Source organism: Bos mutus, chromosome 16 (genome assembly GCF_027580195.1).
Source record: "Bos mutus isolate GX-2022 chromosome 16, NWIPB_WYAK_1.1, whole genome shotgun sequence".
NCBI lineage: Eukaryota > Metazoa > Chordata > Mammalia > Artiodactyla > Bovidae > Bos > Bos mutus.
The window spans coordinates 38,610,808-38,638,526 of record NC_091632.1 but is presented as its reverse complement, the minus strand read 5'-3'; the positions used below and the strand labels follow the sequence as shown (position 1 = coordinate 38,638,526).

At 54.3% G+C, this 27,719-nt stretch overlaps 1 protein-coding gene across 7 annotated transcripts in view; it reads left to right on the top strand.

The window, feature by feature from the left end:
- Window positions 1–27,069, top strand: part of NPHP4 (nephrocystin 4) — a 138,124-nt gene extending 111,055 nt beyond the window's left edge. For 4 of the 7 annotated variants that reach the window (XM_070385114.1, XM_070385110.1, XM_070385112.1 and 1 more), the window contains 13 exons: window positions 1,083–1,263; window positions 6,741–6,866; window positions 11,289–11,500; window positions 15,032–15,258; window positions 15,453–15,639; window positions 16,486–16,569; window positions 22,086–22,242; window positions 22,748–22,833; window positions 23,374–23,459; window positions 24,529–24,700; window positions 25,291–25,470; window positions 25,728–25,871; window positions 26,519–27,069. In XM_070385114.1, the coding sequence (XP_070241215.1) occupies window positions 1,083–1,263; window positions 6,741–6,866; window positions 11,289–11,500; window positions 15,032–15,258; window positions 15,453–15,639; window positions 16,486–16,569; window positions 22,086–22,242; window positions 22,748–22,833; window positions 23,374–23,459; window positions 24,529–24,700; window positions 25,291–25,470; window positions 25,728–25,871; window positions 26,519–26,659 (1,983 nt within the window). In that variant the 3' untranslated portion in view covers window positions 26,660–27,069. Of the gene's footprint in view, window positions 1–1,082; window positions 1,264–6,740; window positions 6,867–11,288; window positions 11,501–15,031; window positions 15,259–15,452; window positions 15,640–16,485; window positions 16,570–22,085; window positions 22,243–22,747; window positions 22,834–23,373; window positions 23,460–24,528; window positions 24,701–24,959; window positions 25,471–25,727; window positions 25,872–26,518 lie in introns of those variants that run through there. The other 3 variants (XM_070385113.1, XM_070385116.1, XM_070385115.1) reach the window with 3 other exon arrangements.
- Window positions 27,070–27,719: the final 650 nt, after the last annotated feature.

Here is a 27,719-nt window from a genome sequence, read left to right as displayed (position 1 = left end):
GGCTGCAACTGCCCCCACCCCGGGTCTCAGGACCCACCCCTGAGTGGGTGACGCCCCCAGGGCAGTGGAAGGAGCCGGGGGCAGTGTGTGCAGAGCACTGGGTGGGGTCCACGGCTGGAGAGGACTGAGCTACTACCGTCCTACCCTTTATGATTATTAGCTTTTAGAAAAGTCTCTGCAGTTTCTGAGGTGAGAAGCAATACCCTGTTTTTATTGCCATTGTTGCTCCCTGGGCAGCTGGGCGTCACCTCTTGCCTTGACCAGTGTCCCTCTGGAGGGGTCTTCACCCCATCTGGCCACCAAGACTCCTGAACCATGCCTGTGTTGGCATCATGTGGACAAGCACTGCTGAGCAAGCAGGGTCTATGCAGCTGGAAGCCCCCGGACCTGCTAAGGAGGGATCTGGTCTGAGTGTGTCCACCCCAGAGATGGACAGAGGACGGATGCTGGGGGGACAGGGCCAGAATTCCAGAAGCAGGAACTTAACCTGGCCCCACGCTTTTGTTTTTATGTGAAGTCGAGAGGCCTGGTCACCTTCTCCAGGCCATGCAGGAGGAGGGGCCCAGCCCTCCTTCCCTCCTGGCCCCACTACCCTTGGGCTCAGGCTGAGGACTGAGGGGTTAAAGTTGATTAGCAGAGAAGAGTGGGCTCCAGAACATCCCTATACTTCCTGGGTCTGCCTGGCCTGGCACGGAGCCTGGGTCTGGCCTGGAGACTCTCCTGACCTGGCTCCGTCTGTCCTGTGGTCCCTCCTTAGACCCACTGCCCATCTTTCAGCCACTCTGGAGCACTCCCGACCCTGCCTGGCATGCCCCCTGCCTTCCCTGTGTGGAGGCCCAGTGGAGACTCCTCAGGGCTCCCACTGGGCTTCCTCAGGGACCCCTTGTCATGCACTTCCCGACTTCCCCCTGCAGAGGGGGCTGTATGCGGGGCTGCCGGGCCTGCTTGTGTTTGCTCAGTGGGTGGACCGGGATGCACTTTGTTAAAGACCTGACATCAGTCTTTAACATCGAGGACTTGGGTTTTCAGAGCAGATGGCCTCTGCCTCAGCCCCCCTCTGACCCATGTCTTCTCCTCTGCAGCACCTTCTCCGCCAGGGGCGGCCGGCCGTGCAGGTCTCGCACGAGCTGGAGGTTGTGGCGACTGAATACGAGCAGGACGCCATGGTGGTGAGTGGAGACATGACCAAGTTTGGCTGCGTCAGACCCATCGACGTCCACACAGTGGTGAAGGGCCAGCTGCACTTGACCTTGGCCAACGTGGGTAAGAGCCCCCAGCAGCTTGACTGTTGTTCCCGGGTAGCCACTCTGCTTCCCATCTGGGGCGTGAGCCCCCTCAGGACAGTGGGCACATGGGCAGCAGCTCTTGATAGGAATTCAGCTCTCATTACTTGACCACTGAGTCTGCCCTTGATCGCTGAGCGTCTGTCACCGATCGCTGAGTATATGTCCTGACCACTGAGTCTAGCCTTGTGCACTGAGTGCCTGCCATGATCCCAGAGCCTCTGTCCTCGACCACTGAGCCTTCCCTGGCACTGGTTGTTTGGCATTCCTGATATCTGGTTGGGGTTTGGGATTGTTTGCTGTCTCGGTCTTGCCCAGGTTCTGTTTCCTGTACTGTGCATGGGACATCTCTGTGATGATCCTCACATAAGATGCCTGGCTTCAGGAGAGAGCTTGGTCAGCTCATAGCACTGCCTCATCGTGGGGGAGAGACAAGAGAACTGTTCCTAAGCTCCACATGCACAGCTCGGGGAGAGGAGCAGAAGGACAGAGGAGCAGAGGGACAGAGGAGCATAGGGATGCTCTCCTTCAGAGTCGAGCACCTTGACCTCATGTCAGATGGTATCCCAATAGCTGCTCAGCAGAGGCACCGAGGAAAGCCCTCTCTGGCCCTGGCATGGTCCTGCCTGGACATTCTCGGGTCTCCACTAAGCCCCTGATGGGACAGGGGACATTAGGCCCGCCAGGCCTGCCTGTTCCCGCCTCAGGGCAGAGGGCAGCATGAGCCCCATGGGGCTAGTGACCAGCCCACTCCATCCCCTCCAGGGGACCGTGGGAGGACTGAAAGCAGGACACCGCCAAGCCATTGAGGCTTCTGGACTCCAACCTCTCTGTCGCTTTCTTGGGGAATTTTCCATTCCTTACAGCCCAGCCTGATTTCAGAGCCTGCAGCCCCATGGGCCTCACTGACGCGTGCGGAGAGCCGGAGCCGAGCAGCGGGAACCAGCGCGGAGCTCATTAAGCTGGGTCTGAGGCTTCTGCTCGCTTGTTTACAGCTGTCGGATCCAAGGCAGCCTGGAAAACAGACAATATGGAAACAGCAAAACTCAATTAGGTCCTAGAGAAATAAATGAGCCGCGTGTGAGGAGCAGACATTATTCAAAAGCGCCCACAACAGAGGGGAGTTGCTAGAAACCTTCTTCTGCCTCTGAGATTGTGTTGGCTATTTTTATATTTAATTCACCAGCCCACAAATATGCAGTGACTCCAGGTTTTAAAATCTTATCTTTGGAAGAAAGATTAGCTCCATTATGTGTTATCTTAAATTGTCATTTTCATACTTTGCCTGCAAGACAGAGATAAGGCGGTGGGAAGGAGCCTGAGACAGCCAGCCTGGGAGGCTGCGCTGTCACCGAGCAGGGATGGATAACAAAGCGCTGAAGCTGCACGCAGCCCACTTGTACGAAGCGGCCGCACCGTGCTTTCCTCTGTATAGTCTGCGGTTTTCTGAAAAAAGAAAAATAAAAGTGTCATGGCTTTTATTTCTTTATAAAACTGGTTGTTCTGAGCCAAGCAGCAGGCGCGGGCCGGCAGAGGCGGTAATGGCTGTATGGGCCTTTTGAGGGGACAGAGGTGGGGCCAGCAGACACCCGGACGACACCCGGGCCTCTGTGTTCACAGCCGAGTTCAAGTGTGAGGCTGCGGATTGAGGCGTGACGGCCGGGTCCCCAGGAGTCTTTCTGTGGCAGAGGGTCGTCCCTGTGCTCTGCAGCTTCTCAGCTCAGACGAGCTTTTTGACACTCCTTTCGTGCCAGGCGCTTCTGCTGCTTGACCCTGGTGGCTCAGACAGTAAAGAATCTGCCTGTAATGCAGGAGACCTGGGTTCGATCCCTGGGTTGGGAAGATCCCCTGGAGAAGGGAATGGCTGCGCACTCCAGTATGCTTGCCTGGAGAATGCCATGGACAGAGGAGCCTGGCGGGCTACATCCACGAGGCCATAAAAAGTCGGACACACTGAGCAGACCAACACTTGCTTTTCATCATTTAGAGATCTCAGAATTTTTTATCCTGGGATCCTGCTTGTGCGTGTGACCACTGTATCTAAGGCCTCCTGAGGGACCAAGGGCTGCCCTGACCCCTGGCTCCACGGTCAAGTACTGGTGCTCTCGGGGTTATGGAAGCACCGGGTGCTGTGGACTTTGATGGATGACCTGGGTTTGGGGTCAAACAGTGTGATCAGTCTGCATGGTGGGAGGCAGGGCGGCTGCCTAGCTGATTTGGGAGCCCTGCAGATTTGGGGGTGTCTTGGCTTCATATCCCCTGGAGAAGGAAATGGCTACCCACTCCAGTATTCTTGCCTGGGAAATCCCATAGACAGAGCAGCCTGGCGGGCTGCAGTCCATGGGGTTGCAGAGTCAGACTCAGCTGAGAGACTGGCACACTCTGCTCCGTAGCCATGTGTCGGTCGCCAGCTGTAACTTTCTGTCTCGTGGACGGGCACAAAAGCCTCAGCAATTTCAGGTCGCAAATTGTGCCCTTATTAGACGTGGCACCTTCGCCCCATGTGGTCCTGGAGCCGGTGTGCGAATGTAAATCCAGTTTCTCAAGATTACTACCCCTTTCTAAACCAGGGCTTCTCAGGTGGCGCTAGTGCTAAAGAACCCATCTGCTAATTCAGGAGACCTAAGAGACAGGTTCGGTCCCTGGGTCGGGAAGACCCCCTGAAGAGAGGCATGGCCACCCTCTCCAGTATTCCTGCCTGGAGAGTCCCGTGGACAGAGAAGCCTGGAGAGTTGCAGTCCATAGGGTTGCAAAGAGTTGGACACGACTGAAGTAACCTAGCACCAGCACAATAGCATGTTTCTAAACAAACCGACACTCCAAATACAAATACAGTGGGAGGAAGTGATCAGGAAGCTCCGGACGGCCCCGTCTGCCGGGGAGGTAACCACATGTGCTGCTGGGTCACACGCTGTGGTGATGGTTGGTCCTCCTGAGAGCCGGAGCTCCAAGGACACTGTCACCTGCCCCCGAGAGCTGGTGAGCAGATTTGGGCTTTGCTGCAGTTCCCTGGGGTTCTGTGGGTCTCAGTGGAGCTATTATCAGGCTCACAACACGCCTGCCTCCTCTCAACTGGATCCGGGTGGACCACAGGCTTCCTTGCCCACGACCCAGGGACCCACTCGCTGCAGGACTAAGGTGGTGGAGAAAGCCACGGCAGTGGGCCTGCAAGGACACTGCTGGTTCTCCCTTGTGGTGTTTGCCCTTGACCCAGCGCAGCCGTGGGAGGACTCAGGAAGTAATCGCTACACCGGCCAGTCTGACGTCATCTTGGATGTCAGGGGATGAAGCCGACCTCAGATGTGAGAGCTCCTCTAAGTGAGGAGGGGTCAATACCAGGTTCCTTTCTCAGGGAGGAGGTTCACGATCCTAGGACGGTAGCTGCTGTCAGGTCAAAAATAGGTCCCACGGAGACAAGAAAAATGCTTAGCGGCTTCAGTTTGCAGGGGAAGATGGAAGACCCCTGGGAAGGGTGTGGTGGCAGCTGCAGGGGATGAGAGTGGACAGTGGGGCGGCTTCCTGGTGGTTCCCGGAGCAGCGACAGAACAGTTCTGACCGCGGACACTGTGGGGCTGCTGCTGCCCCCAGGGACTCTGGACCATGGGCTCCCACACCTGCCCGTGCAGCCGTTTCCCTGGGAGGATGTGGAAGAAGCGGAACCTCCAGTTTGCCAGGACTGCATCTGAATGTGTGGTGGCTGGGTAGGTGACGGAAGCAGCTCCTGTCACAAGAGGGGAGGCAGGAAGGCCTCCGGGAGCCGAGATTCCCAGAAAATGCTCAAGAGGACCAGAATGAAAGCTCTCCAAGGGCAGGACTCACTCACTGCGTCACCAGCCTTTAAACCTTGTTGCGTGAATTGCTCCTTGATTGACCAGAGATGATTTCTGTCTGTCGTTTTTATTTTTGGCCCTGCCACATGGCATGAAGGTTCTTAGCTTCCCAACCAGGAATCGAACGCTGTGCCCTCTGTTATGGAAGCTTGGTGCCTTAACCAACAGGGAGGTCCCTTGGTTTTTCATTTCTGAATCTGGCCTTTCCCATGCCCACAGCAGGCCTTTGTCCTCACTCATCTTTTAGGGGGATGGTCTGCTGTCGCACTGACGTGTTTGGGGTCTCCAACTGCAGTTCCAGGGTCTGCTGCTGTTCCTTGGGGTCTGGGGTGGCGGCCCCCCTCTGGAGCAGTGCAGGGACCTTGACCTCCCTTGGAAGGATGGCTACCCTCTTTCCAGCCTTGGCTGAGAACAGCCCAGAAAGAGTTCCCGTCAGGTTGCTAGAGACATAAACCCCACCTTTGTCCCTGAGAGGACAAGCTGACACCTGCAGGCAGGTGGGCGTGCTGATGCTTGGGCCCTGGGCTTGCCGTGAACAGCAGCCTCCCAGCAGCAAGTAGACTTGCAGAGGTGGGGCCAAAGGGGGCTGCTGAGCTGAGCAGGAGCATCACCCCCTCCCCTGGGTCCCATCCAGGGGGCAGGGTCCCCTTCTAACCCCTCCCAGAAAGACTGCCGGACACCCCAGATTGCCGGTGAGAGATGAGTAGCATGTCTTGTGTTTGGTGGTTGTTTCTGGATCTGACAGCTGAGCTCTGTCTGCCTCACCCCGAGGGGTGTCAGGTCCACGCAGAGAGGTGGTGGTCCCGAGGACAGGGCCCATTTACCCAGGTGAAGCATGTCTGCAGCAAACACTTGTCATCCCTGGGACCAGATGACACTGGAAGTAGTGAAGCCTGCCCCGGTTCAGCTGGAGGGAAATAGGGCTGGCCCTTGGGACACGCTGTCCCTTGAAGCCACTTTGTCCCCTCCAGAGCTCTTTCAGCAAACAGCCCCCAGGCCCTGCATGGAGTCTCCTCCCCTCTACCTGCAGAGGCCCTGTGTGGAGGCTCCTCTCTCCCCAGGTGGCCCTGCATGGGGGCTTCTCTCTCACCCAAGGGCCCTCTATTGAGGCTCATTCACCCTTCCCCCAGGGGCTCTGTGGGGGTCTCCTCTCTCCCCGGGGGGGTCCCACATGGACATTCCTCCCCGCCAGGAGTTTTTAGGTACAGATGTTTGCAGAAGGGTACAAAGGCCTTCCTGCAGCAGTGTGACACTCAAGGGCTGATGACAGAGTCTGTGACCATCCCAGAGCACGAGGCTGGGGTCCTGGGGACCTGCCTTGAGGGTCCTGAGCCCCAACTCCTCTTTGGAGAGCACATGGCTGCTCTGGGGAAGGAGAGGAGGTGTGGACCTGGAGAGCAGGGTGCTCATGGGAAAACAGGCCTCTGCTGGCCACCCACCATCTCTGTTGCAAAACAAATTCAGGCCAAGAGTGGAATGTGGGGATGTTGGTGGGTCAGTGGGTATTTGAAGCCAGATCTCCTTATCAGGGGTGTATGTATGTTATCAGACTCTTTTCTGATATTAATGTCAGAATTAATTACTTAATTAATGCAGGGTGGTGTGTGTGTGGGGTGTTTTCATACAGGTCACTTGTGTGAACAGAGAGTAAGGAGTCCCAGTTCCCTGCCACCTTCCAGGTCGAGGGTCATCTCAAATGATGGAGTCGGCAACTTCATGGGAGGCAGCCTCCTGACACCCGGGGGCCCCAGATGTGAGTGGAGAGGGCAAGGAACCTGTGGGTGGGAGGGGAGGGTTGTGCTTGGTGTGATGGGCCAGGGGGTGGGATGGAGTGAGGGAAAGGAGGCTGTGTGTGTGTGTGAATGTGTGTGAATGCGTGTGCAGGTACACACGTGTGAGGCTGTGTGGTGCCTGCTGTCCTGGATCTGGGGGTGGACTGGTGCTCAGCGTCTGGCTCAGTGGCCTGCAGGCCATGTTGAGTCACCATGCCCATCCACCCTGCCCTTTCCAGATGGTGGAAGCCACTGTTATTCTTCGGAGTTCATAGTCCTGTGAGTGACGTTTGTTTTTAGGCAGCGGCTGCTTTGTGGGGGAAGAGGAAAGGGAGAAAGGTCAGGATGAACAGAGACTGATTTTTAAAACTAGTTAGAAACTTCTCATGTCGGAAAGAGAAGAATAAACCAGTTAGGAAACTCGGGTGATAAAGACCTGGGCTTGGTGAAAATCTTGCATAACTGGGAAGATTTTCTGTCAAATGACTCACAGACCTAAATGTCAAATACTGTCCTTGGAATGAAAAGTGGAGGGTGCCCTTAGGAAAGTACCCCCCAAATGTTTTGGGTCATCTCATGTGAATCCAAAACCACCATGAGCTTCTTGTGTTGATGGCCCTTGATGTTGTTAGCCTTGAATCTGTGCCCTGGGTGGGAAGTCAGAGCTGAGGGGCTCAGGAGAAGGAGGCCTCCAGAATCCCAGAAGTCCCTGGAACTTCAGCCCAAACTTTGTGGGTCCTCCTTGTTCTTCCTAGGAGAGGGGCCTGTGTACATTCAGATGTTCTAGGGGGTCTGCACTGCATGAGTCAGGCGACTCATTTTAATGTCAGAGAAGCTGAGGCAGAGAGGTCAGGTGATTTGGCCGGTGGCATGGTTAGGGTTGTGAACCGGGACTAGAGTCTGGATTCCCTGCTTTGGGGAATTACCCCCAGCTGGTCTCTCTGGTCACCCAGAGGATGGATGGAGAGCTGGCTGATGGAGCAGGAAGTCCCCATCCCTGGGAACCAGTGGGAGTTCAATTCAGTTCAGTTGCTCAGTCAAGTCTGACTCTTGGGACCCCATGGATTCCAGCAGGTCAGGCCTCCCTGTCTATCACCAGCTCCCGGAGCTTGCTCAAACTCATGTTCTTCGAGTCGGTGATGCCATCCAACCATCTCATCCTCTGTTGTCCCCTTGTCCTGCCTTCAATCTTTCCCAGCATCAGAGTCTTTTCAAATGAGTCAGCTCTTCGCATTAGGCAGCCCAAGTATTGGAGTTTCAGCTTCAACATCAGTCCTTCCAATCAACATTCAGGGCTGATTTCCTCAAGGGACTCTCAGGAGTCTTCTCCAACACCATAGTTCAAAAGCATCAATTCTTCAGCACTCAGCCTTCTTTATGGCCCAACTCTCACATCGGTACATGACTACTGGAAAAATCATATCTTTGACTAGATGGACAATTGTTGGCAAAGTAATGTCTCTGCTTTTTAATATGCTGTCTAGGTTGGTCATAGCTTTTTTTCCAAGGAGCAAGCGTCTTTTAATCTCATGGCTGCAGTCACCATATGCAGTGATTTTGGAGCCCAAAAAAATAAAGTCTCTCACTGTTTCCATTGTCTCCCCATCTATTTGCCATGAAGTGATGGGACCAGATGCCATGATCTTAGTTTTCTGAATGTTGAGTTTTAAGGCAACTTTTTCACTCTCCTCTTTCACTTTCATCAAGAGGCTCTTCAGTTCCTCTTCACTTTCTCCCATAAGGGTGGTGTTATTTGCATATCTGAGGTTATTGATATTTCTCTTGGCAATCTTTATTCCAGCTTGTGCTTTATCCAACCCGGCATTTCACATGATGTACTCTATATTGAAGTTAAATAAACAGGGTGACAATATATAGCCTTGATGTACTCCTTTCGTACTTTGGAACCAGTCTGTTGTTCCATGTCTGGTTCTAGCTGTTGCTTCTTGACCTGCATACAGATTTCAGGAGGCAGGTAGGGTGGTCTGGTATTCCCGTCTCTTTAAGAATTTTCCACAGTTTGTTGTGATCCACACAGTCAAAGGCTTTGGCGTAGTCAATAAAGCAGAAATAGATGTTTTTCTGGAATTCTCTTGCTTTTTCGCTGATCCAACAGATGCTGGCAGTTTGATCTCTGGTTCCTCTGCCTTTTCTAAACCCAGCTTGAACATCTGGAAGTTCACAGTTCATGAACTGTTGAAGCCTCGCTTGGAGAATTTTGAGCATTACTTTGCTAGCGTGTGAGATGAGTGCAATTGTGCCATAGTTTGAACATTCTTTGGCATTGCCTTTCTTTGGGATTGGAATGAAAACTGACCTTTTCCAGTCCTGTGGCTACTGCTGAGTTTTCCAAATTTGCTGGCATATTGAGTTCATCACTTTCACAGCATCATCTTTTAGGATTTGAAATAGCTCAACTGGAATTCTATCACCTCCACTAGCTTTGTTCATAGTGATGCTTTCTAAGGTCCACTTGACTTTGCATTCCAGAATGTCTGGCTCTAGGTGAGTGATTACACCATCCTGGTTATCTGGGTCATGAAGACCTTTTTTGTATAGTTCTTCTGTGTATTCTTGCCACCTTTCTTAATATTTTCAGTTTCTGTTAGGTGCATCCTGTTTCTGTCCTTTATGTGCCCATCTTTGCATGAAATGTTCCCTTGGTATCTTTAATTTTCTTGAAGAGATCTCTAGTCTTTTCCATTCTACTGTTTTCCTCTAGTTCTTTGCATTGATCACTGAGGAAGCCTTTCTTATCTCTCCTTGCTGTTCTTTGGAACTCTGCATTCAGATGGGTATATCTTTCCTTTTCTCCTTTGCCTTTTTCTCAGCTCTTTGTAAGGCCTCCTCAGACAACCATATTGCCTTTTTGCATGAGCAGTATGAAGCCAAAAAGGTGGGTTTGTAAAACCCACGGCAGGGCCTGGCAGGCCAGGGGCTCCTCAGGGCAGTGCGGGGAGTTACAACAGTGAGGATTTGTTGAAGAGATTGAGAGCCTCTGGGGTCATTGGTCTTCCGATCCCTATTTTGATCAAAACCAGAGGGTAGGGGTGCTCTACCAGAAGCCGTGTCTCCACCCCCCAGCAAAGTTCTGGAAGCAGGAAGTTGTGCTGAGCTCTACAAGGCGCTTACTGACTTCAGCAGTGTGGTCCTGCATGGTCACACTGGAATTTCATTTCTGGTTTCATTGGAACCCAGAAAGTCATTTGTCGGGGTGATGCAGTCTGAACACATTGGCTGGTCGATCACCCCCAGCCTTGCTTGTCTTCCACCCTGGCCCCTCCTTGTGCGACTGCGGGCCTTGGGCTGCTTGAGCCCGATCCAGATTGGAGCTCCCATCCCCGTGGAGCTGGACCCCAGATACAGGACATGTGCTCTTTTGGGGTGACAGTGTGAGACGTCTGCACCATCTCATGGCACCTGAAACCGGAAATAGCGCTTGTCTCTGTTGAGGGAGGATGTGGAGCACTGCAGCAGGAGGTGGAGACACACGAGGACGGGGAGTGGGTGCCTGGCCAGCAGAGTTCAGGCTCGGGGTTACATACTGTGGTTCTGGGGGTGCCTGGAGGAAGTACCCAGTTCCAGGTCGGGGGCTCCCTCCCACCTGCTCGCCTGTGCCTGGTTTCGTGATTGCCCAGGAGTCTGTGTGTCAGCTTGTGATGTGGCTCGTGCACACGTCACAGGAGCACCACGGACGGGAGGAAGGCAGTGCCGCGCTCCTGCCTGCCGGGGCCTGGCCTGCCTGCGGCAGCTTCTATTTGTCAGCTGCACCACTTTCCTTTGGGTCCAGGGTTCCAATAGAACCCCCGGGGGAGACGGTGCTTGGGGGGCCCCACCAGTCAGAGGAAGCAGGTGCAGAGCAGAGGGCTTGGGATGCAAGCCAGGGTGGTCCAGTCTTCACCTACTCCAGGGGCCTCAGGCTGAGGGACAGGACTCATCATAGCCCCCGATTCCTGATCTGAACTTAGGGCTTGTGACACCTCCACCCAGGTGAGTTTGAGGACCTGCCAGGACCATGTGCTGGTGTTGAGGGTGCTCGCTGGAGGGGCTGGGGGTGAGCAGGGTCACGGGCCTGGGTGAGGGTGTCTCGGGCCCTGGGGCATCCTGAGGGCATGAGCTTCTGCAACACTGAGCTTTTCCCTAGACCTAGCGGGGGATTCATACGTTTGCGTCCTGGGACCAAGACCAAACCCCCTCTATGTGAGAGGCTGGAGAAGGGCAGGATGCCGAGCAGGGCAGGATGCACCATTTCCACCCGTGTCAGCACCCCAGGGTTCATGAGAAGCTGGGGGCTTTCTGGGCTCCCTCGCTGGGTGAAGTGCTCTGGTAGGCATGGAGCCCTGGCTGTTTAGAGAGCGTAAACTCTGCCCTTTAACCTCTGAGCCTCTCTTTGAACCTTCCAGCAGTGAAAAATGTGGTCCAAGCTCAGAAGCTGGCTGATGTGGACAGCGAACTGGCCGCCCTGCTCTTCACACCCCCGAGACCAGGGGCCCGGGGGCCCCAGGGCATCAATCAAGAGGGGGATGCCGTCCGCAGGCGCAAGCTGGAGCGCATGAGGGCCGTGCGGCTGCGGGAGTGTGGATTGGAGCCGGGCCGCCGCGGGCTGGGCGCGCTGGTGAGGCTGGGTCCTGGGTCCCCCAGCAGGAGTGGGTGGGTTCACCAGAACATTGCAGGAGCCACCCTGTCCCTTCTGCGTCCTTGTTACAGAACATGAGAGACTCAACTTCTCAGACATGAGGGGAGGTTTTCAAGCCAGAATTACGGCAGTGCTTTGAATAAAAGCCAATTCCTGGCCTCCATTCCAATAAATTGCTGGTGCAGGGTAGGGTCCTTGGAGCCTAAACTTTTAAAACAGCTCTGAGAGGGATTCTGAGGGTTCCCCAAGTTTGGGGAGCAAAGTCATGAGGACTTTATATCACAGGTGTCAGAGCAACCGTGATGATCAGAATTCCCACTTTGGACTAAAAATCTAAGTAAGACCCTGTAGTATTTTGCAGCTAAGAAACAGAAAATGGTTGTACTTTATGAGTTCATGGGATGAGGATCCCACAGAGGTCCTAGGGGCCTCTACATCAAGGCAGGTGGGTGTCTGAACAGATGGCAACCTTCTCCAGCCAGGCCTGTGCCCATGGCCTGTTGGACACAAACAGAGTTGCCATGCCTGGCCCTTACCCGGTGCCCACAGGTGGGCAAGGAGCCGCCCTAAGTTGGTGGGGGGAGGAAGGGCGTGGAGCACAGCAGGAGGGGATGTGAGAGGTGACATGGCCGGGTGGGGCCCAGACAGCCAGTGGACATGGGAGCCAAGCGCGGCAGCGTCTTGCTGCCATGGAGCAGACTATGGCTGTGAGGATGCCTCGAGGGGAGGCTGTCCCAGGGCTGGGTCAGGCCTCCTTCCGGGCCACAGGCCACTCAGTCTGCTGCCTCCTGTGCCGCCTCTGAGGGCCGATCAGCTGCTACCCGGGGACGCCAGGGGTCCCAGCCTCTGGGTGGCTGGCCACACGCACAGCAGGTCCTCTGCCTGACAACTACCAGTGCTGTTGTTACCAACATCATTATTATGATTAATTTAGCTGGTTTCCTCTTATTTGATATGTTCTGATAGAGAAAATCAACAGCTCAGAACCCTTGTTTTGAATACATCAGTAAATTTGGAAGTAATTGGATTTCCAAATACAAGAAAATTTTCTGCTAAATTGTGATGATTTCCTGGGTTCATAGCCCTGGGGAATTTTGAGGTGAAAGTAACCCGATTTATCAAATATACAGTAGTCTCTCTCCCTTCCAGAGCTTTCTGGAAAGATGCCCATCTTTGAAGCAGAGATGGAAGTTCTGTGAAGTCAGTGGGTCCTCAGGAAGAGTCAGCAGGCACCGTGTCCTGGCTGACCCTGCACACGTGTAGCGCATGGAACCGTGTGGTTCCATAGACCCCAGGAGCTGGGGGTCATGCGAGGACAGTCAGGAGACAGCTAGGGGTGCAGCTTTCTTTCCCTGATGGTCAGACTCAAGGCTGAGGGTCTCCAGCTTCTGGGGGGAAGGTGGTTGGCCTGGGGCCAGGAGTGCAGAGTCAGAACCTCTGGTGGGCCCTGGGGCAGCCACAGCGTCCATGTGAGGGCACTCGGCTCGCCCTGTGCCCAGTGCCCAGGTCAGCAGCTGCCCCAGTGACTGCTGTCGGGCACTGCCCCCTCTCTCTGGCGCCTCGGGATTGCCCCTCACACTAGAAAACTGGTGGCACTAGTCCCATGTTCCGTGTTGCCAGACCACGCCAAGTGCCACGGAAGAGAGGGCTTTACTTTCCAGAAATGCCAGCACGTGGTTCACGAGTGTCCCTGTGCTGGTGGGTGGTGCGACCCTGGACCAGTCTTGGGGCCGCAGTACCAACTGCTGCCTCTGGGAGCCTGAGGGGTCCAATATGTGTCATCACCTTTGCCTGCGTGGGTTCTGAATTAAGACAGAACTATGGCAGAAAAAGACCAAGACATCACCTCTGTTTTACTGATGGCTTTCGGCATACCTGATGACTCAGATGGTAAAGAATCTGCCTGCAGTGTAGGAGACCCAGGTTCAATCCCTGGGTCAGGAATATCCCCTGGAGAAGGAAATGGCACCCCACTCCAGTATTCTTGCCTGGAGAATTCCATGGACAGAGGAGCCTGGTGGGCTACAGTCCATGGGGTCGCAAAAATTTGGACATAACTGAGCAACTAACACTTTGACTTTTCACTTCACCAGTTATAAAGGTGATACTAGAGGACTGGCTTGTGTGTGTATGAGACTGAGCTGGGTTAACAGTCTGGGTGGTGCCAGGCAGCTGCAGATGGTGCCAGACCCTTCAGGCGGGTCCATCCTTTCTAGCCTTTACCCCTGGCCTGGAGCAGTGCGGGGACCTTAAGCCCTGGGCCAGACTACCTCTGTCTGTGGCGTTACCCACCCAGCCTACGATGAACTGGGGAGTGGCCGTCGCTGCGCTCATCTGGGCAGTCAATCTGAAGATGGGGCAGCCCTGCGCCCATCTTCACGGGGCCTGTCCCCAGAGCCCTCGTCCTGGGGCCTCTAACTGGTGGGCAGTACAGGCTATGTCCCCTCCACTTGGAGACAGGCCGGAACAGCCCTCTGTTTCAAGTCCAGGTTGAAAAGCCCAGCTCTGTTTGTTTCTCACCCTGAATTAGGTCTGGCTGTGGTGTCCAGCCCAGCCTGGCAGAGGTTCCATTCCATAGAGAAGCTCTGGTCGTAAAATGCCCACATAGGGAGGTCTCAAGTATCAACACTACTGCCCTCCTCTTTTCAAATCCCCCGGAGAAACAAGGCTCAGCTTCATTCTCCTTCTGGGGAAAGGCCAGAGTGTTGGCTATGGGGAAGTCAATATCCAAATTGATATAAGTCAGAAGTCAAATTTGGTCCTTGCCTTCTGTGTCAGAGTCTGAAGGCATTCAGCTATCCGGGGCTCCTCCGTGTTTGGAGCCCCTTGTGGCCTCCCCAGCACATGGCGCCTCCCCAGGTCCTGGCCTTGAGGTCTGATGGGCCTCACCCTTCACTACAAGGTGCCCAAGAAAAATAAGCCCACCTCCAGCCTCTAACACACCTGGGGTGGCCAAGCCTGTGGAAATATGAAGCATTTGAAGAAGGAGGTGGACAAAGGACCCACGCCAAGACCCGCCATGGCAGCGTGCCTGGGTCTGGACCCTGACCCAGCTGGCGGTCAGTTAGGCCTGGCCACAGCCCCTCCTGGTGACTCTGCTTGCTGACAGGACTCCTGCTGCCACTGCTGCAGACCTGGCCAGGGAGCCGGTCACATGTCTTAGTTTTGGGGCTATTCTCTCCTCTTTTATTGGCAACTTCTGCTTTTAGTTTCTCATTGCACCCAGGTGGGTGGTTGTGGTCTCAGGGGGCGTGTGGGCAGACCTCACCTCCTGTGGGTACATCACCTGCGGGCAGAGGGAACCAGGGCTGCTGCAGACAGGCAGCCCCATTCTCTGTCCCCTGGGGCTGGAGGTGGCCAGTCACACCCAACCCCCGAGTCCAAGAAGGGGGTGGTGTTGATACCAAAGGAGTCTGGCATTTGGGGTGGAGAAGGGGAGGTGGTCAGAAAACAGCCCTCGAGCCGTGTCGAGCCTCAGGACCACGGCCCCCTCGGCCCCTGTGTCTGCAGGCCCAGCAGAGCCTCCATGCCCAGCACGCCCGAGACCTGCAGGTCATTGCCGCCTACCGTGAGCGCACAAAGGCGGAGAGCATCGCCAGCGCGCTGAGCACGGCCATCACCACGCAGCACACCATCCACGCCACCCTAGGCGCTGCCGAGTTCTTCGAGTTCGCCCTGAGGAACCCCCACAACGCGCAGCACACGGTGACCATCGAGATAGACAACCCCGAGCTCAGGTGGGATTGTGGGCACCCCGTGAGGCCCCCAGCCTTTACCCTCAGCTCCAACTGAAAGCTGAGCTGGTTTTGCCCTTGAGGGTCCTGGCCGCCGGGTCTGAGTGGGTGGGGGCACCTACCCCTACCAACCCATCCCCCACCTCTGGGACTGACCAGAAGGACATTGTGCCTAGCGCCGTCTCCCCTCCCTCCAGTCTCATCCTGGATGGTCAGGAGTGGCGGTACTTCAAGGACATGGCTGACTTGCACACACCCCTGGAGGAGGACATGTTCCACCTGCGGGGCAGCCTGGCCCCCCAACTCTTCCTGCGACCTCGGGAGACTGCCCACATCCCCTTCAAGTTCCAGACTTTCTCTGTGGGCCCCTGGGCCTCGGCACAGGTAAGGAAGGCCAGTCTTCTTGTGCTGAGGGGCTGGCCGGGCACCTGGGAAAGCCTACTTGCCAAGTAATGTGGGAGGTGGGGGCCTTGTCCCTTGTGGTGAAAGACGGTTAGCCCTTGGCTGTCACTGTCTCACCTGCGTCCACCCCCATCCACCCATGCCCAGCACCTGCGCTGTGATCCAGCAGCCCTGACAGGTCACTCAGCACTCAGGAAAGCTGGACCGCCTCCTCTTCATCCTCTTAATTAATTTGGTAGAAGAGCCTTTCTTAAATCTCAGAGGAGCCAACAGGTTGAAACTTTCTAGGGTTTTCTACTCTCTACTCACTGCTGCTTGCTCCCTGACATTAACTGCAGACACCTGGGGGTTTCTTGTCAGGGTGTGAGCAGAGTGCATGCTGTGATGGGCTGGGTATGGTGGGCATGTTCATCCTGACCCCGTGAGGTCGGCTCTACAAGGGAGTGCTCACCACTGAGACAGGCGTGAGGGGCTCACGGTTTTCAGTGCAGGCTCTCTGGATGCACTTTTGGGGAAAGAGGTTGTCCGGACTGTAGTGAAGGTGTCAGGCCTCTGGCTTTGAGCAGAGCTGGGTTATGGGCTCTGATCCCCCTTACAGCTCTCAGCATTCCCCGCTTCCTCTTTGGGGCGTGGGGGTTGGTTGATAACAGCAGCTGCCAGGTGTGGGGTCACTGTGAGAGTAAAGGGGCTTCTGAGGCCATGGACTCAGGGTGGCAGCCGTTCCTACAGGTAGAAGGTACTATAGGTAGAAGGTCCTACGGGTGGGAAGAAGTACCTGTCACCCTGGGCCTCCGTCTCATGACCCTGGGGGCTCACGGTTCCTTGCAGGCCTCTGCTGAGCTGAGATCAGAGAAGGACACGGATGCCGGATCACCCTGTAAGTCCAGCATGATGCCCACCAAACACGCCAAGGTAAGGGGCAGAGGACAGTAGGCCTCCCGTCTGGATGGTCTGAGGTCTGGCAGTGCCGGCCAGGGGCCCTCTGAGTGGAGGGTGAAGGGTGTCATGGGTTCTGTGGTTTGTTTATCAGGCCCCCGTGCCCTTCTCTGCACCTCCTAGAGGGAGGGGTCTAGGGTGGGGGTGGGGCAGGGCCCATGGAGGTGGACATTACGTGTCCTAACAGGGCAGTGGCAGCTTCAGCCGGATGCTGGTATGTTCTCCGGGCAGGGGTCTAGGATGGAAACACCTCCCCGGAGACTTGCTTAGTGGGAAGCCAGCATGCACCCCACAGTGTCCGCTGTAGCCGGCACCGCATAGCCCCACACTTAGGGTCAGACGGGCCTTCGGACCCTGACAGAGCATCCCGTGTTGTGTAGAATCAAAGTGGTGTGTGTGTGTCAGTGTGTTACTTCTGGGAAGTAGGACTCGCCTGTTGCCATCTCTGGGGACGGCTCTTTGCAGGGTGCACTTCTCAATCACCTGCCTGCCGATATAGGATGTCCTTAGGGGAGCCTGGGTCCCTGTTGTGTTCTTTTTTAATTTTATTGGAGTACAGTTGATTTACAATGTTGTGTTAGTTTCAGATGGACAGCAAAGTGATCAGTTAGACATCTACATATATCCACTCTTTTCAGATTGTTTTCCCATATAGGTCATTATAGAGTATTGAGTTCCCTGTGCTATACAATAGGTCCTTATTAGGTATCTGGGAAACTGTTGTTTTATAGAAATTTGTTTTTGTTTTCTTTTTTTGGTAGACTAATGCCTTTTGAAAGTCACTCAGTTGTGTATGACTTTTTGCGACCCCATAGACTGTACAGTCCATGGATTTCTCCAGGCCCTTTTGAAGGGCTTCCCTTCAAAGCTCAGTTGATAAAGAATCCACCTTCAATGCAGGAGAGCCCAATTTGATTCCTGGGTCGGGAAGATCCCCCGGAGAAGGGACAGGCTACCCACTCCAGTATTCTTGGGCTTCCCTTGTGGCTCAGCTGGTAAAACATCCACCTGCAATGTGGGAGACCTGGGTTGAAGGGATCCCCTGGAGAAGGGAAAGACTACCCTTTCCAGTATTCTGGCCTGGAGAATTCCATGGGGTCACAAAGAGTCGAACATGACTGAGTGGCTTTCCAAAAACAAATGCCTCTTGAAAGTAAATGAAAGGAAAAACAAGAACACTTTTGCCCCACCACTTGCCCCGAGAACAGATTTCCAAGACTGAGAACCTGGCTGCCTTGTGTCCCTGAGTCTCCCTGTCGGGGGGCAGTCCTGTGCCCATGACCTGTGACCCGGAAAAATTTGCTGTATTTTATTTAAACATGGAGCCACAGCTTTGCCTTTGTCTAAGGAATGTGTTGGAGAAGGTGATGGCACCCCACTCCAGTACTCTTGCCTGGAAAATCCCATGGATGGAGGAGCCTGGTGGGCTGCAGTCCATGGGGTCGCAAAGAGTCGGACACGACTGAGCGACTTCACTTTTGCTTTTCACTTTCATGCATCGGAGAAGGAAATGGCAACCCACTCCAGTGTTCTTGCCTGGAAAGTCCCAGGGACGGGGGAGCCTGGTGGGCGGCCGTCTATGGGGTTGCACAGAGTCGGACACGACTGAAGCGACTTAACAACAACAACAACAACAACAAGGAATGTGTCAACTTCTTAGTTAGGGCTAGAAATGAAATCTGAGAGGCTAATTTTTCCTTATGTGAATTTGGAGTTTTAAAACAAATCCCAGACACCTTATGAGTTTACTCATAATTACTTCCGTATGTATCTCTAAACTGATAAGGACTAATTTTTTAAGCTGGCTTTGTGCCATCATCACTGCCCCCAGATTAGCAGCAGGTCCTCGGGATGGCCTGATGTCCAGTCCGTGCTTGCTCATCTTTTTGCAGATGGTCTGTGGAAGCCGGGGCTCACTGTCCTCGGCGCTCTGTCCCTGGAGTCACTGGGGGTGGGCCGGCCACCCTGGGCCAGCCTCACTGGGCTGATTGTAGCCTCACGTGCAGAGACTGAGGCAGCTGGCTGTTCCTGGTGGCTAATGTGTCCACTAAAAGCCCACTGTCCACACCCGTTATTCCATCAGGGTGGAAAATGGTGAAACTCCATTTCTTTCATTGTTCCTGTACTTACTGCTTGTGATTCTTCTATAAATAAGAACTTCCTCCCATCAGCAGTTTGGTTACCCTGAAATATATCTTATAGCTCCTGTGCCTTTTTAAAAAAAATTTTGTTTATTGTTGTGCCTTTATTTATTTTTTTGAAAACAGAAATACCTTTTTTTTTTTTAACTTTACAATATTGTATTGGTGTTGCCATATATCAACATGAATCCGCCACAGGTATACACGTGTTCACTATCCTGAACCCTCCTCCCTCCTCCCTCCCCGTACCATCCCTCTGGGTCGTCCCAGTGCACCAGCTCACAGCGACTGAACAAGTGAGCCTAAAAAATAAATAAATAAAGTGTCCACCACCGCCCTCTTTGTGTCAGGGCGGAAATCAGACACTGAAGAGACCAGCAAACAGAAGAAGCTAAAACAGAGGGAACCGACTTGGAAGTGACAGGTGATACTGGATGCCTTTTTTTATTTTGAAATAATCTCAAACTTGGAGTTATAAGAACAGTGCAAAGAATTGCCATGTCTTATTTACTCAGATTCCTAGTTGTTGACATTTTACCTTCACCTTATCATTTTGTGTCTATATTTATCCATATATATATATATATATTGTTTTTTTCTGAGCACTTTGAGAATAAGTTATGTGCGAAATGCCCAGTTGCTCCTTGAAACTTAAAACTCGTATGTCCTGAAAATAAGGATACTCTACTCTACAACCACAGTTGTCCAGTCACCAAGCCCTGTCCAACACTTTGCAACCCCATGGACTGCAGCAAGCTAGGCTCCCTTGTCCTTCACTGTCTCCTGGAGTTCGCTCAAACTCATGTCCATTGAGTGGGTGATGCTGTCTAATCATCTTATCCTCTGCTGCCACCTTCTCCTTTTGCCTTCGGTCTTTTCCAGTATCACAGTCTTTTCCAGTGAGTTGGCTTTTTGCATCAGGTGGCCAAAATACTGGAGCTTTAGCTTCAGTGTCAGTCCTTCCAGTGAATATTCAGGGTTGATTTCCTTTGGATTGACTGGTTTGATCTCCTTGTTGTCCAAGGAATTCTCAAGAGTCTTCTCCACGCCACAATTCAAAAGCATCAGTTCTTCAGTGCTCAGCCTTGGAAAATCAGAAAATTGACACTGATACAATTTCATCATAGACTTGGATTGCATTTTTGCAAATATCCCAGCCCTGCACCCCTCACCCACCTGGGGTCCCACGGTGCATCGGGTGGTCCCACCCAGTTTTTCTCACCTTCCACAGCCTCAGTACTTTGGATGCACAAAGGCCAGTTCTTCCACCTGCCCCTCAGTCTGGTTTGTCTGGTGTTCGCGAGTCAGTGGGTTCAGGCTGTGCCTCCAGGGCTGGACGAGCACAGATGGTCTGCTGTGTTCTTCTCAGAGCCTCTGATCGGGAGGGACACAATGTCGATTTGTTCTATTTCCAGTGATGTTAATTTAACGTCTTACTTGGTTAAGATGGTGTCTGCCAGGCTCCTTCAATGTAAAATTAATTCACAAGTATTTTATAGATGATAAGTAGAACTATAGTGTTTTGTCAGGAGATACTCAGATTATGTCAATATTTGAGTTTTGTCAGGAGATACTCAGACTATGTCAATATCTTGTTCCTCATGCAACTTCTGCTGCTAGTTTTCATATCCACTGATGATTCTTTTTTTTTAATTGAAGTATAGTCAACTTACAGTGTTGTGCCAATCTCTGCTGTACAGCAGAGTGACTCAGTTTTACACATACAGACATTCTTTTTAAAATAATTCTCCCCTGATGACTCTTGCGTGATGGTTGGCTGTCGGTGACTTTGAGATTCGATCATCCCTTCTACGTTCTAAGTGACTAGGCAGAGCTTTGCCTCCCTCCATTCATTCCTGTAGTTTATTCGGCACCGTTTTGGAGCGTGAATTCTTTTTTCGTTCAGCAGGTGGTCATTTGTCACTGTCTTTCTCTGTTTTACTGCTCATCCACCAGGGGCTTCTGCTTTGAGCTGGCCCCTGTGTCCTTTTGACAGGTCCCTGCCATCATTGGATCTTTTCCTTAGTGCCCGGCACATGAGATGTTCCGTCTTGAATCATCTTAGACTTTCTGCTCTGTGTCTGGATCAGCCAGTTATCTAAGGTTCCTGTTAGTGGAGAATGGTATTTAGAAACTAAGGTCTGGTGCTGGGTGTGCTCATTATGACTGGGGTGCCCTTGCTCCTGATCCCTCTGAACAGATCCTCGGTCTAAAAAACAGTCGGTCATTGTAGAGCTAAAAGTCCCAGAATAGCAGTGAAATTCCAGCAGGAGTGTCAGTGCACAGCTGCCAGGAATGTGGGTGCAGTGGTGGGGCTCCCCTCCCAGTGGATCATGAAGCCGGGTTAGCACATACAAAGCATGGAAACAGACTTGGGGACAGATGCATGGGGCAGTGGCTTTCAGGTGACCCTCCGAAAAAGTGGAGCCAACATGGAGTCACTTAAAGACCCGGAGGGAAGGGTGAAGACACACAAGGGATAGTGACCGCGCGTTCAGGAAGGGCTCCCTGGAGAGGGCGGCCGTGTGCTGGGGTCCAGAGGGCGGGCAGTGTGCACCTTGTGCCTGTCTCACACTCACGTGGCCTCACGGGCAGCTGTCCAGTTATCATGTGTCCAGTTACACATCTAAGCCTTCATAGTAAAACCCACAAAGTGGAGGAGCGACCTTTCCATGTGGAAGGTCTGTCTGGGGGGCCTGAGCTTTGTGCCGATGTGGGAAGGTTGTCCAGCTGCGGGGTTGACCGTGTGCTGCTCTCCATCCTGGCTCCCGAGAGCTTGCTGGGCTGGCTGAGTCCTGGAATAAAGACACTGGCTCCATCATCTCCCCAGTTAGAACCTCTCTTGGATACGTTTTTTTTTTTTCAGTGAATAATGATTTTTTTTTAAAAAAGAAAGTTTGTAGCCATTTGGGTTTAGGCACAGCCCCCTTTTACCCTCTGGGGGATGTGCTGTGCTTCCCGCCTATGAGGGCCTGGTGGGGTTAGTGTCTAGATCTTCTAGAATGACTTCCCAGCACATGCAGGCAGCGGGAGCGTCGGAGGGGGACTCAGGGCTGCAGGCCTTTCTCACTGGCCTTCTGAGCACTTCCCTTCCCTCCAGGAAGTGGCAGGAGCGGCAGCCGCATGTGGTCCACGTGTGTGGAGCCTGTGCTGGGCTGGTCCCCTTGGGTGGGCACCCACGACTGCAGACCCTGTGTGTCTGACTCTGCCTGCCCTTCCCACCTCCTGAGGGTGAGCAGACCCTATGGGGACCCCCACCCTGTCTGTCCAGAGAGGTGCCGTGCACGCAGCTGCCTGAGACCCCGTGTGCAGGTCCTGACCCTGCACTGCCCGCCCTCCGCTCTCCGGCAGGTCCTGTTCCGCGCGGGCAGTGGCAAGCCCCTGGCCGTGCTGTGCCTGACGGTGGAGCTGCAGCCTCACGTGGTGGACCAGGTCTTCCGCTTCCACCACCCGGAGCTCACCTTCCTGAAGAAAGCCATCCGCCTGCCACCCTGGCACACGCTTCCAGGCAAGGTCCCGCTCTCCCCACGGCCGGCCTGGGGCAGGTTCAGCAGGTGGAAAAGGCTTCTCCCGAGGGTGACAAGTATTCTTCCATCAACCCGGGATGCTCTTAAACAACCCAGCACCGCCTCCTGCCTGAGCGTTTGACACGGTGACCTTCTCTCGTCCCTCTTCAGTGGCAGGGCGCCCGTGGCCCTCGGATTCCATTCTGAAATCCACAGCCCGGGGAAGGTCTCCGGCCTCGGGTGTTGGGCTCTGTGCTGCCCTCCGTGTTGGGCCTGGGGATTCACCTGCTGATTCACTTCTCCCTGGTGCCTTCAGAACAGAACTGAGCCTTTGTATTTGGCTCCTGGCTCCGTGGTACCCCCCAACTTCCTTTGGTTACTCCCTTGGGTGAGAAAGAAGCGCTGGTGTTCACACAGACAGCTGTGTCCCCTAGTGTGTTTCGTTAAGCACCTATGGGGGTCTTGGCTTTTGGGAAAAGACATTTGCCTTCATATTCCCCTCTCCAGGTGCCCCTGTAGGGACTTCCAGTGAGGACCCCCCTTTCCATGTTCGATGTAGTGACCCGAACATCATTTGTGAGACACAGAGTGTGGTAAGTTCTGTGGCCCTGCCCTCTCCAGGCCCTGCCTACCGTTTGCATCCCAGGTGTCCTGCAGCCTCTTCATTTTAGGTTTTCACTGAAGTGGCTTGTTTCTAAGCTGCTAAAGGGCTATTTTGACATCCTCATGAGAGTTTTATGAATGAGTTTTCATTTTTCCTGCGAGCAGATCAGTTCCTTGATTATCTGAATTTAAATTAAAAAAAAATGCGTGAGGCAAACAGAATAAAGTGAGTGGTAATTAAGGCACTTATTAATTGCCATTGTGCAAGGATAACGGCCATAATTATGTTATGACTGGTTAGGAAATGGGATAAAATCTCCTGCAGAATATAATTATTAAACTCAATATGAAATCAAGAAGTTAAGGATTTTTCTCTTTTGCAGTGACAAAAATAATGAATTCTGACAAGTACAGAAAATTAAAAACCTGTTGGGGGAGGGGGCCCGGTTCACACCTGCATTTGCTTCCTGGGGACTTGGGGAGCTGGGGTTGGAGCCCAGTGTTGCTGTGATGCGCCCCTCTGTCGACAGGGCCCCGGGGAGCCCCGTGACGTGTTCCTGAAGGTGGCCAGTGGCCCTAGCCCAGAGGTCAAGGACTTCTTTGTCACCATCTACGTGTGAGCGTGTGGGCCCTGGTGGTGTGGAGGGTGGGGGTTGGTGAGGAGGCAGGCTGGGGACCGCTGGTGGCCCTGGAAGTGCCAGCCCTGTGGCTTCTACACTTTTGGTGAGGAGGCGGGTTGGGGACCGCTGGTGGCCCTGGAAGTGCCAGCTCTGTGCCTTCTACACTTGTGGTGAGGAGGCGGGCTGGTGTTTGGCCACGTGAGCTGAGACTGGCTGAGGTCTTGCAAGGAGCTTCTGCTCAGCTGGCATTACCAGCTGGTGGGACGCTTCAGACCCAGGCAGGAGGCCACTTCTGCCGCAGCACGTGCCAGGATGGCCAGACAGCCTTGTCCCCATGACCCCTCCCAAGTCTGAGGGATGCAGGCTGTGGTCCTGCCTATCCCGCCCCCCAGGGAGATGGAAGGTGGTGTCATTTCCTGTGATGCCCAAGGACCCAGTGAAATGACCTCAGTCCCTTTCCCTCTCCCTGTGAATCATATCTCCCAGGCCTTGAGAGCCTTTAAAACCAGTACAGGCAAGTTGGAGGGTTTGCCTCAGCCTGTCTGGGAATGGGGAGGGTTGGAGAGTGTCTCTTGCACTGAGGGCCCACCCCAGCTGAGGGTCAGCGCCTGGCTTGCAGGTGCCATGTGGTGGCTAGAGTGTGGTCCTCATGATGGCTTGTGGGCAGGCGTCCCTGAGGCCCATTTACCACCAAGGGTCAGGGTCCCTGGCACCAGACGACTGGTGCAGAGCCGGGGCTCAGGCCCATGTGACCTCCGAGCCCACATCCTTGTCCATGCCGTGCTGTCCATGGGGTTTGCTCTAGGCCTGGTTTGGGGTTCTGCTGACCCAGGTACAAGTGTGCTGAAGCCCACGTTGCCACACATTTGGGGTCTCTGTTCAGGGTCAAGGCCACATAGAGGCCACAGCCCTGCCTGAGAGCCTCAGCCTCGGAGGAAAGGGGGCCATGGGGGTGACAGCACCTGGGCCCCGCCTGCCCTCTTGGCTGCCTTCTCAGCCTCCTGGGGCTCCCCTCCCACAGTCAGTGTACTGTCCTCACTGACCGTGAATGGCTTCTGCCCACAGAGACCGCTGGTTAGCAACACCTGTCCAGACCTGGCAGGTCCACCTGCACTCGCTGCAGCGAGTGGACGTCTCCTGTATCACTGGCCAGAGGACCCGCCTGGCTCTCGTCCTCCGGGGGACACAGACAGTTAGGAGAGTGCAGGCTTTCAGCTCACACCCCCAGGAGCTGACGGTATGGCCTTTGGGTGGGGGCTGTTGGGTTTCGAGGAGGTCCCCTGGGCCCTCCCTTCCTTGCCCACCTGGGGAGGGGATGGGAATGGCGCTGTGGCTCAGGGATTCCTGAAGGTCAATGGAGCCTTAGTTCACATCGCCTTTGTCAGATGTGCCTTCGTGGGATGACTGACTTATTTACAGACGCCCCAGGGCCAACTTGTAGAATTGCTGGGAGTATATATTACCATATTTATGGGAGTATATATTGTATATCACAGAAAGAATTAACTGTGACTCTGGAGTCAGCGTGGCCGCAATTGTGCATCTCGGTGATGGGATGATGCGGATACCTCGCCCGAGACTGGGCTGGTTCAGCTTTTCTCTGCCGAGGCCGCTCCAGCACTTAGGGGTTCCTGCTGTAGGGGAAGGGATTCAACCCCAAAGATGGGGACATGGACTGTGCCCTGCTGGTACTGGTGCCAGTGGCACAGTTGACTTCATGCAGACTGGAGGGCTTCCCGCCCAGCACAGGTGGTCACCCCTGAACCGTTGTGCTCCCTGGGATGAAGCCCTCACCTCCTGACCCCCTGCTCCCCTGTCCCCTGGAAGACGGACCCCAGAGGTGTGTTCGTGCTGCCTCCTCACGGGGTGCAGGACTTGCATGTGAGTGTCAGGCCCTGCAGGCCGGGCAGCCGCTTCGCGCACCTCCACCTCGTTGACGTGGACGCCCACCAGCTGGTGGCTTCGTGGCTCCTGTGTCTCTCCTGCCGGCCGCCTCTCATCTCCAAGGTCTGATGTGGGATGTGGGGCCACGTGGCTGGGGTGGGGTATCCCCTGATTGTCCCCTGGTCCCCTGACCTGGCCTGCCCAGTGGCTGGGGGTTTGGGGGTTGTTGGCTTCTGAACAGTGAGCCTCCTCGGCCGGGACCTCGGGAGGCTTGTCTGCTGTATTTATGGAGCCATCCAGCGTCTAGGGCCCCGAGCGCAGGGCAGGCTTGGGAAGTCACTGGAGAAGCAGCCAGGGGCCAACTCCTGCCCTCCCTGCAGGCCTTCGAGATAAAGCTGCCCGCGGGGAGCGGGAGGGGCGCCAATAAGCGCATCACCTACACCAATCCCTACCCCTCACGGAGGGCCTACCGCCTGCACAGCGACCACCCCCACCTGCTGCAGTTCAAGGAGGACGCCTTCCAGGTGCGGGCTGCTCAGGGATGGGACCCTACAAGGTGGGGCGCTCCAGGAAGTCCTGGGGAAAGCAGTCTGTGCTCCAGTGAGACGCCTGCAGTCCCCAGGGGCATCCCCACTGAACTCTGCCTGGGCCTCTGACCCCACACCTAGGCCCCCACCTCCCCGGCAGTTTCACAGCAGTTTCATCCAGATTCTCTGGCAAGTGAGGCCTTGATCCACCGTGGCTATTTTAGGGAAAGTGAGCAGCGACTCAGAGTGGATCAGTCTGTCAGTCGGGAGGGGGCTTAGTGACGTGTCTCCCAGGGACTTGGGAAGAGCGGCTGTCGGGGAGAGGGCTTGACAGTAACATGGGAGATTGGGTTCTGAATGTTCCTGTGTTTTCTGAAGCCTGCCAGCCTGGGGGTGGGGTGGGGCATGTGTGTGTATGTGTGTGTGTGCATGCACGCGCGCACGTGTGTGTGTGTTTGCCTGTGTGAAAGCTGCTGGAAGAGAGAGGAGCCGGTGGAGGGGGCGGTGGGGCACGAGTATGGTGTGTGTGTGTGTGTGTGTGTGTGTGTGTTTGCCTCTGTGGAAGCTGCTAGCCTGGGGTGTGTGTGTGTGTTTGCCTGTGAAACCGGCGGGGTGGGCATGAATATGGCAACATTTCTTTCCAGGTCGGGGGAGGTGAGACCTATACCATCGGCCTGCGGTTTGTGTCCCGTCAGAGAGCCGGGGAGGAAGAGATCCTGATTTACATCAACGACCACGAAGACAAAAACGAGGAGACCTTTTGCGTGAAGGTCATCTACCAGTAGAGGAGGGGGCTGTCCTGTTGCTCCCAGGGGACACGGACAGCCTGCTCCTGTCCCAGGACTCTGCTCCGTGAACTCAGCCAAGGACTGGGGGGTCCCCACGTCCCGACCGTGTATGATGGTCCTGTCCTGTCCCGTCAGGCTGCTGCCAGTACCGACTGCATAGCAGTCCCATGGGAGATGTGAGTGCCCCAGTGGGCCCAGGCCGGTTTCTCTCTGTGGCACACGGGAGTCGTCACCGTCTATGACGTTAGGATTTGCTCTCAGCGAGATGTATTTTATGAATTATTTTAAATGATAAATTATGCTTTTTTACTGAGATTTATACAAACACTATATTGTTTGATATGTAATATTTTTTTATGCTGGTATTATTTCACATCTTTTAAAAAAACTACAAAAATACAAAACTTTTACACATTTTCTCTTTTGGCAGTTTTGTGTTTTTCTGCTGTTTTCACCTTTGTCAGAGGTTTTCTGTCCACAGAGTAAGCTTGGTTTTCCGTCGGTTGATGTGGCCAAGGGCAGTCAGGTGGCCCATGGCTTGTGGCCTCTGGGAAAGTCTGCTTGGCCCTGACCTGAGGGGAGGGTAGCGCTGACCTCTGCCTCTGCTCTGATTCTGGTCCCTCTGCTTTCCCGTGAGGCCTTGTGATGACCCTGGACTTAACTTCAAGAGTCCAGGACAACCATTCTATCTCAAGATCCTTAATTCCATCCTTTGGACCACACGAGGTCACCTAGTCATGTCTTCCAGGGATCAGGTCAGCCTGGGTTGGTGCACATTATTCTGCCCACTCCCATCCCAGTGCTTGTGTAGACAAAAGAACTGAGTTTACAATGTGAGAACCCCACAGAGGGCGTCCCTGGCTGTTGTTTAGATTCTCCAAGCTGTCTTTTCAAGGGCAGCCCCTGCGTTTTGCATGCCCGCTGCACACGCGGCAGGATCTCGGCTCGTCCATGCAGGCCAGTCCAGGCCCAGGCCTCGTCACCAGGGACTAGGCCCTGGCGAGGAGTGCATTTCAGGAAGGAAGGTGGTCTGGAGCCTAGTTGCTTTCTGTCCTGG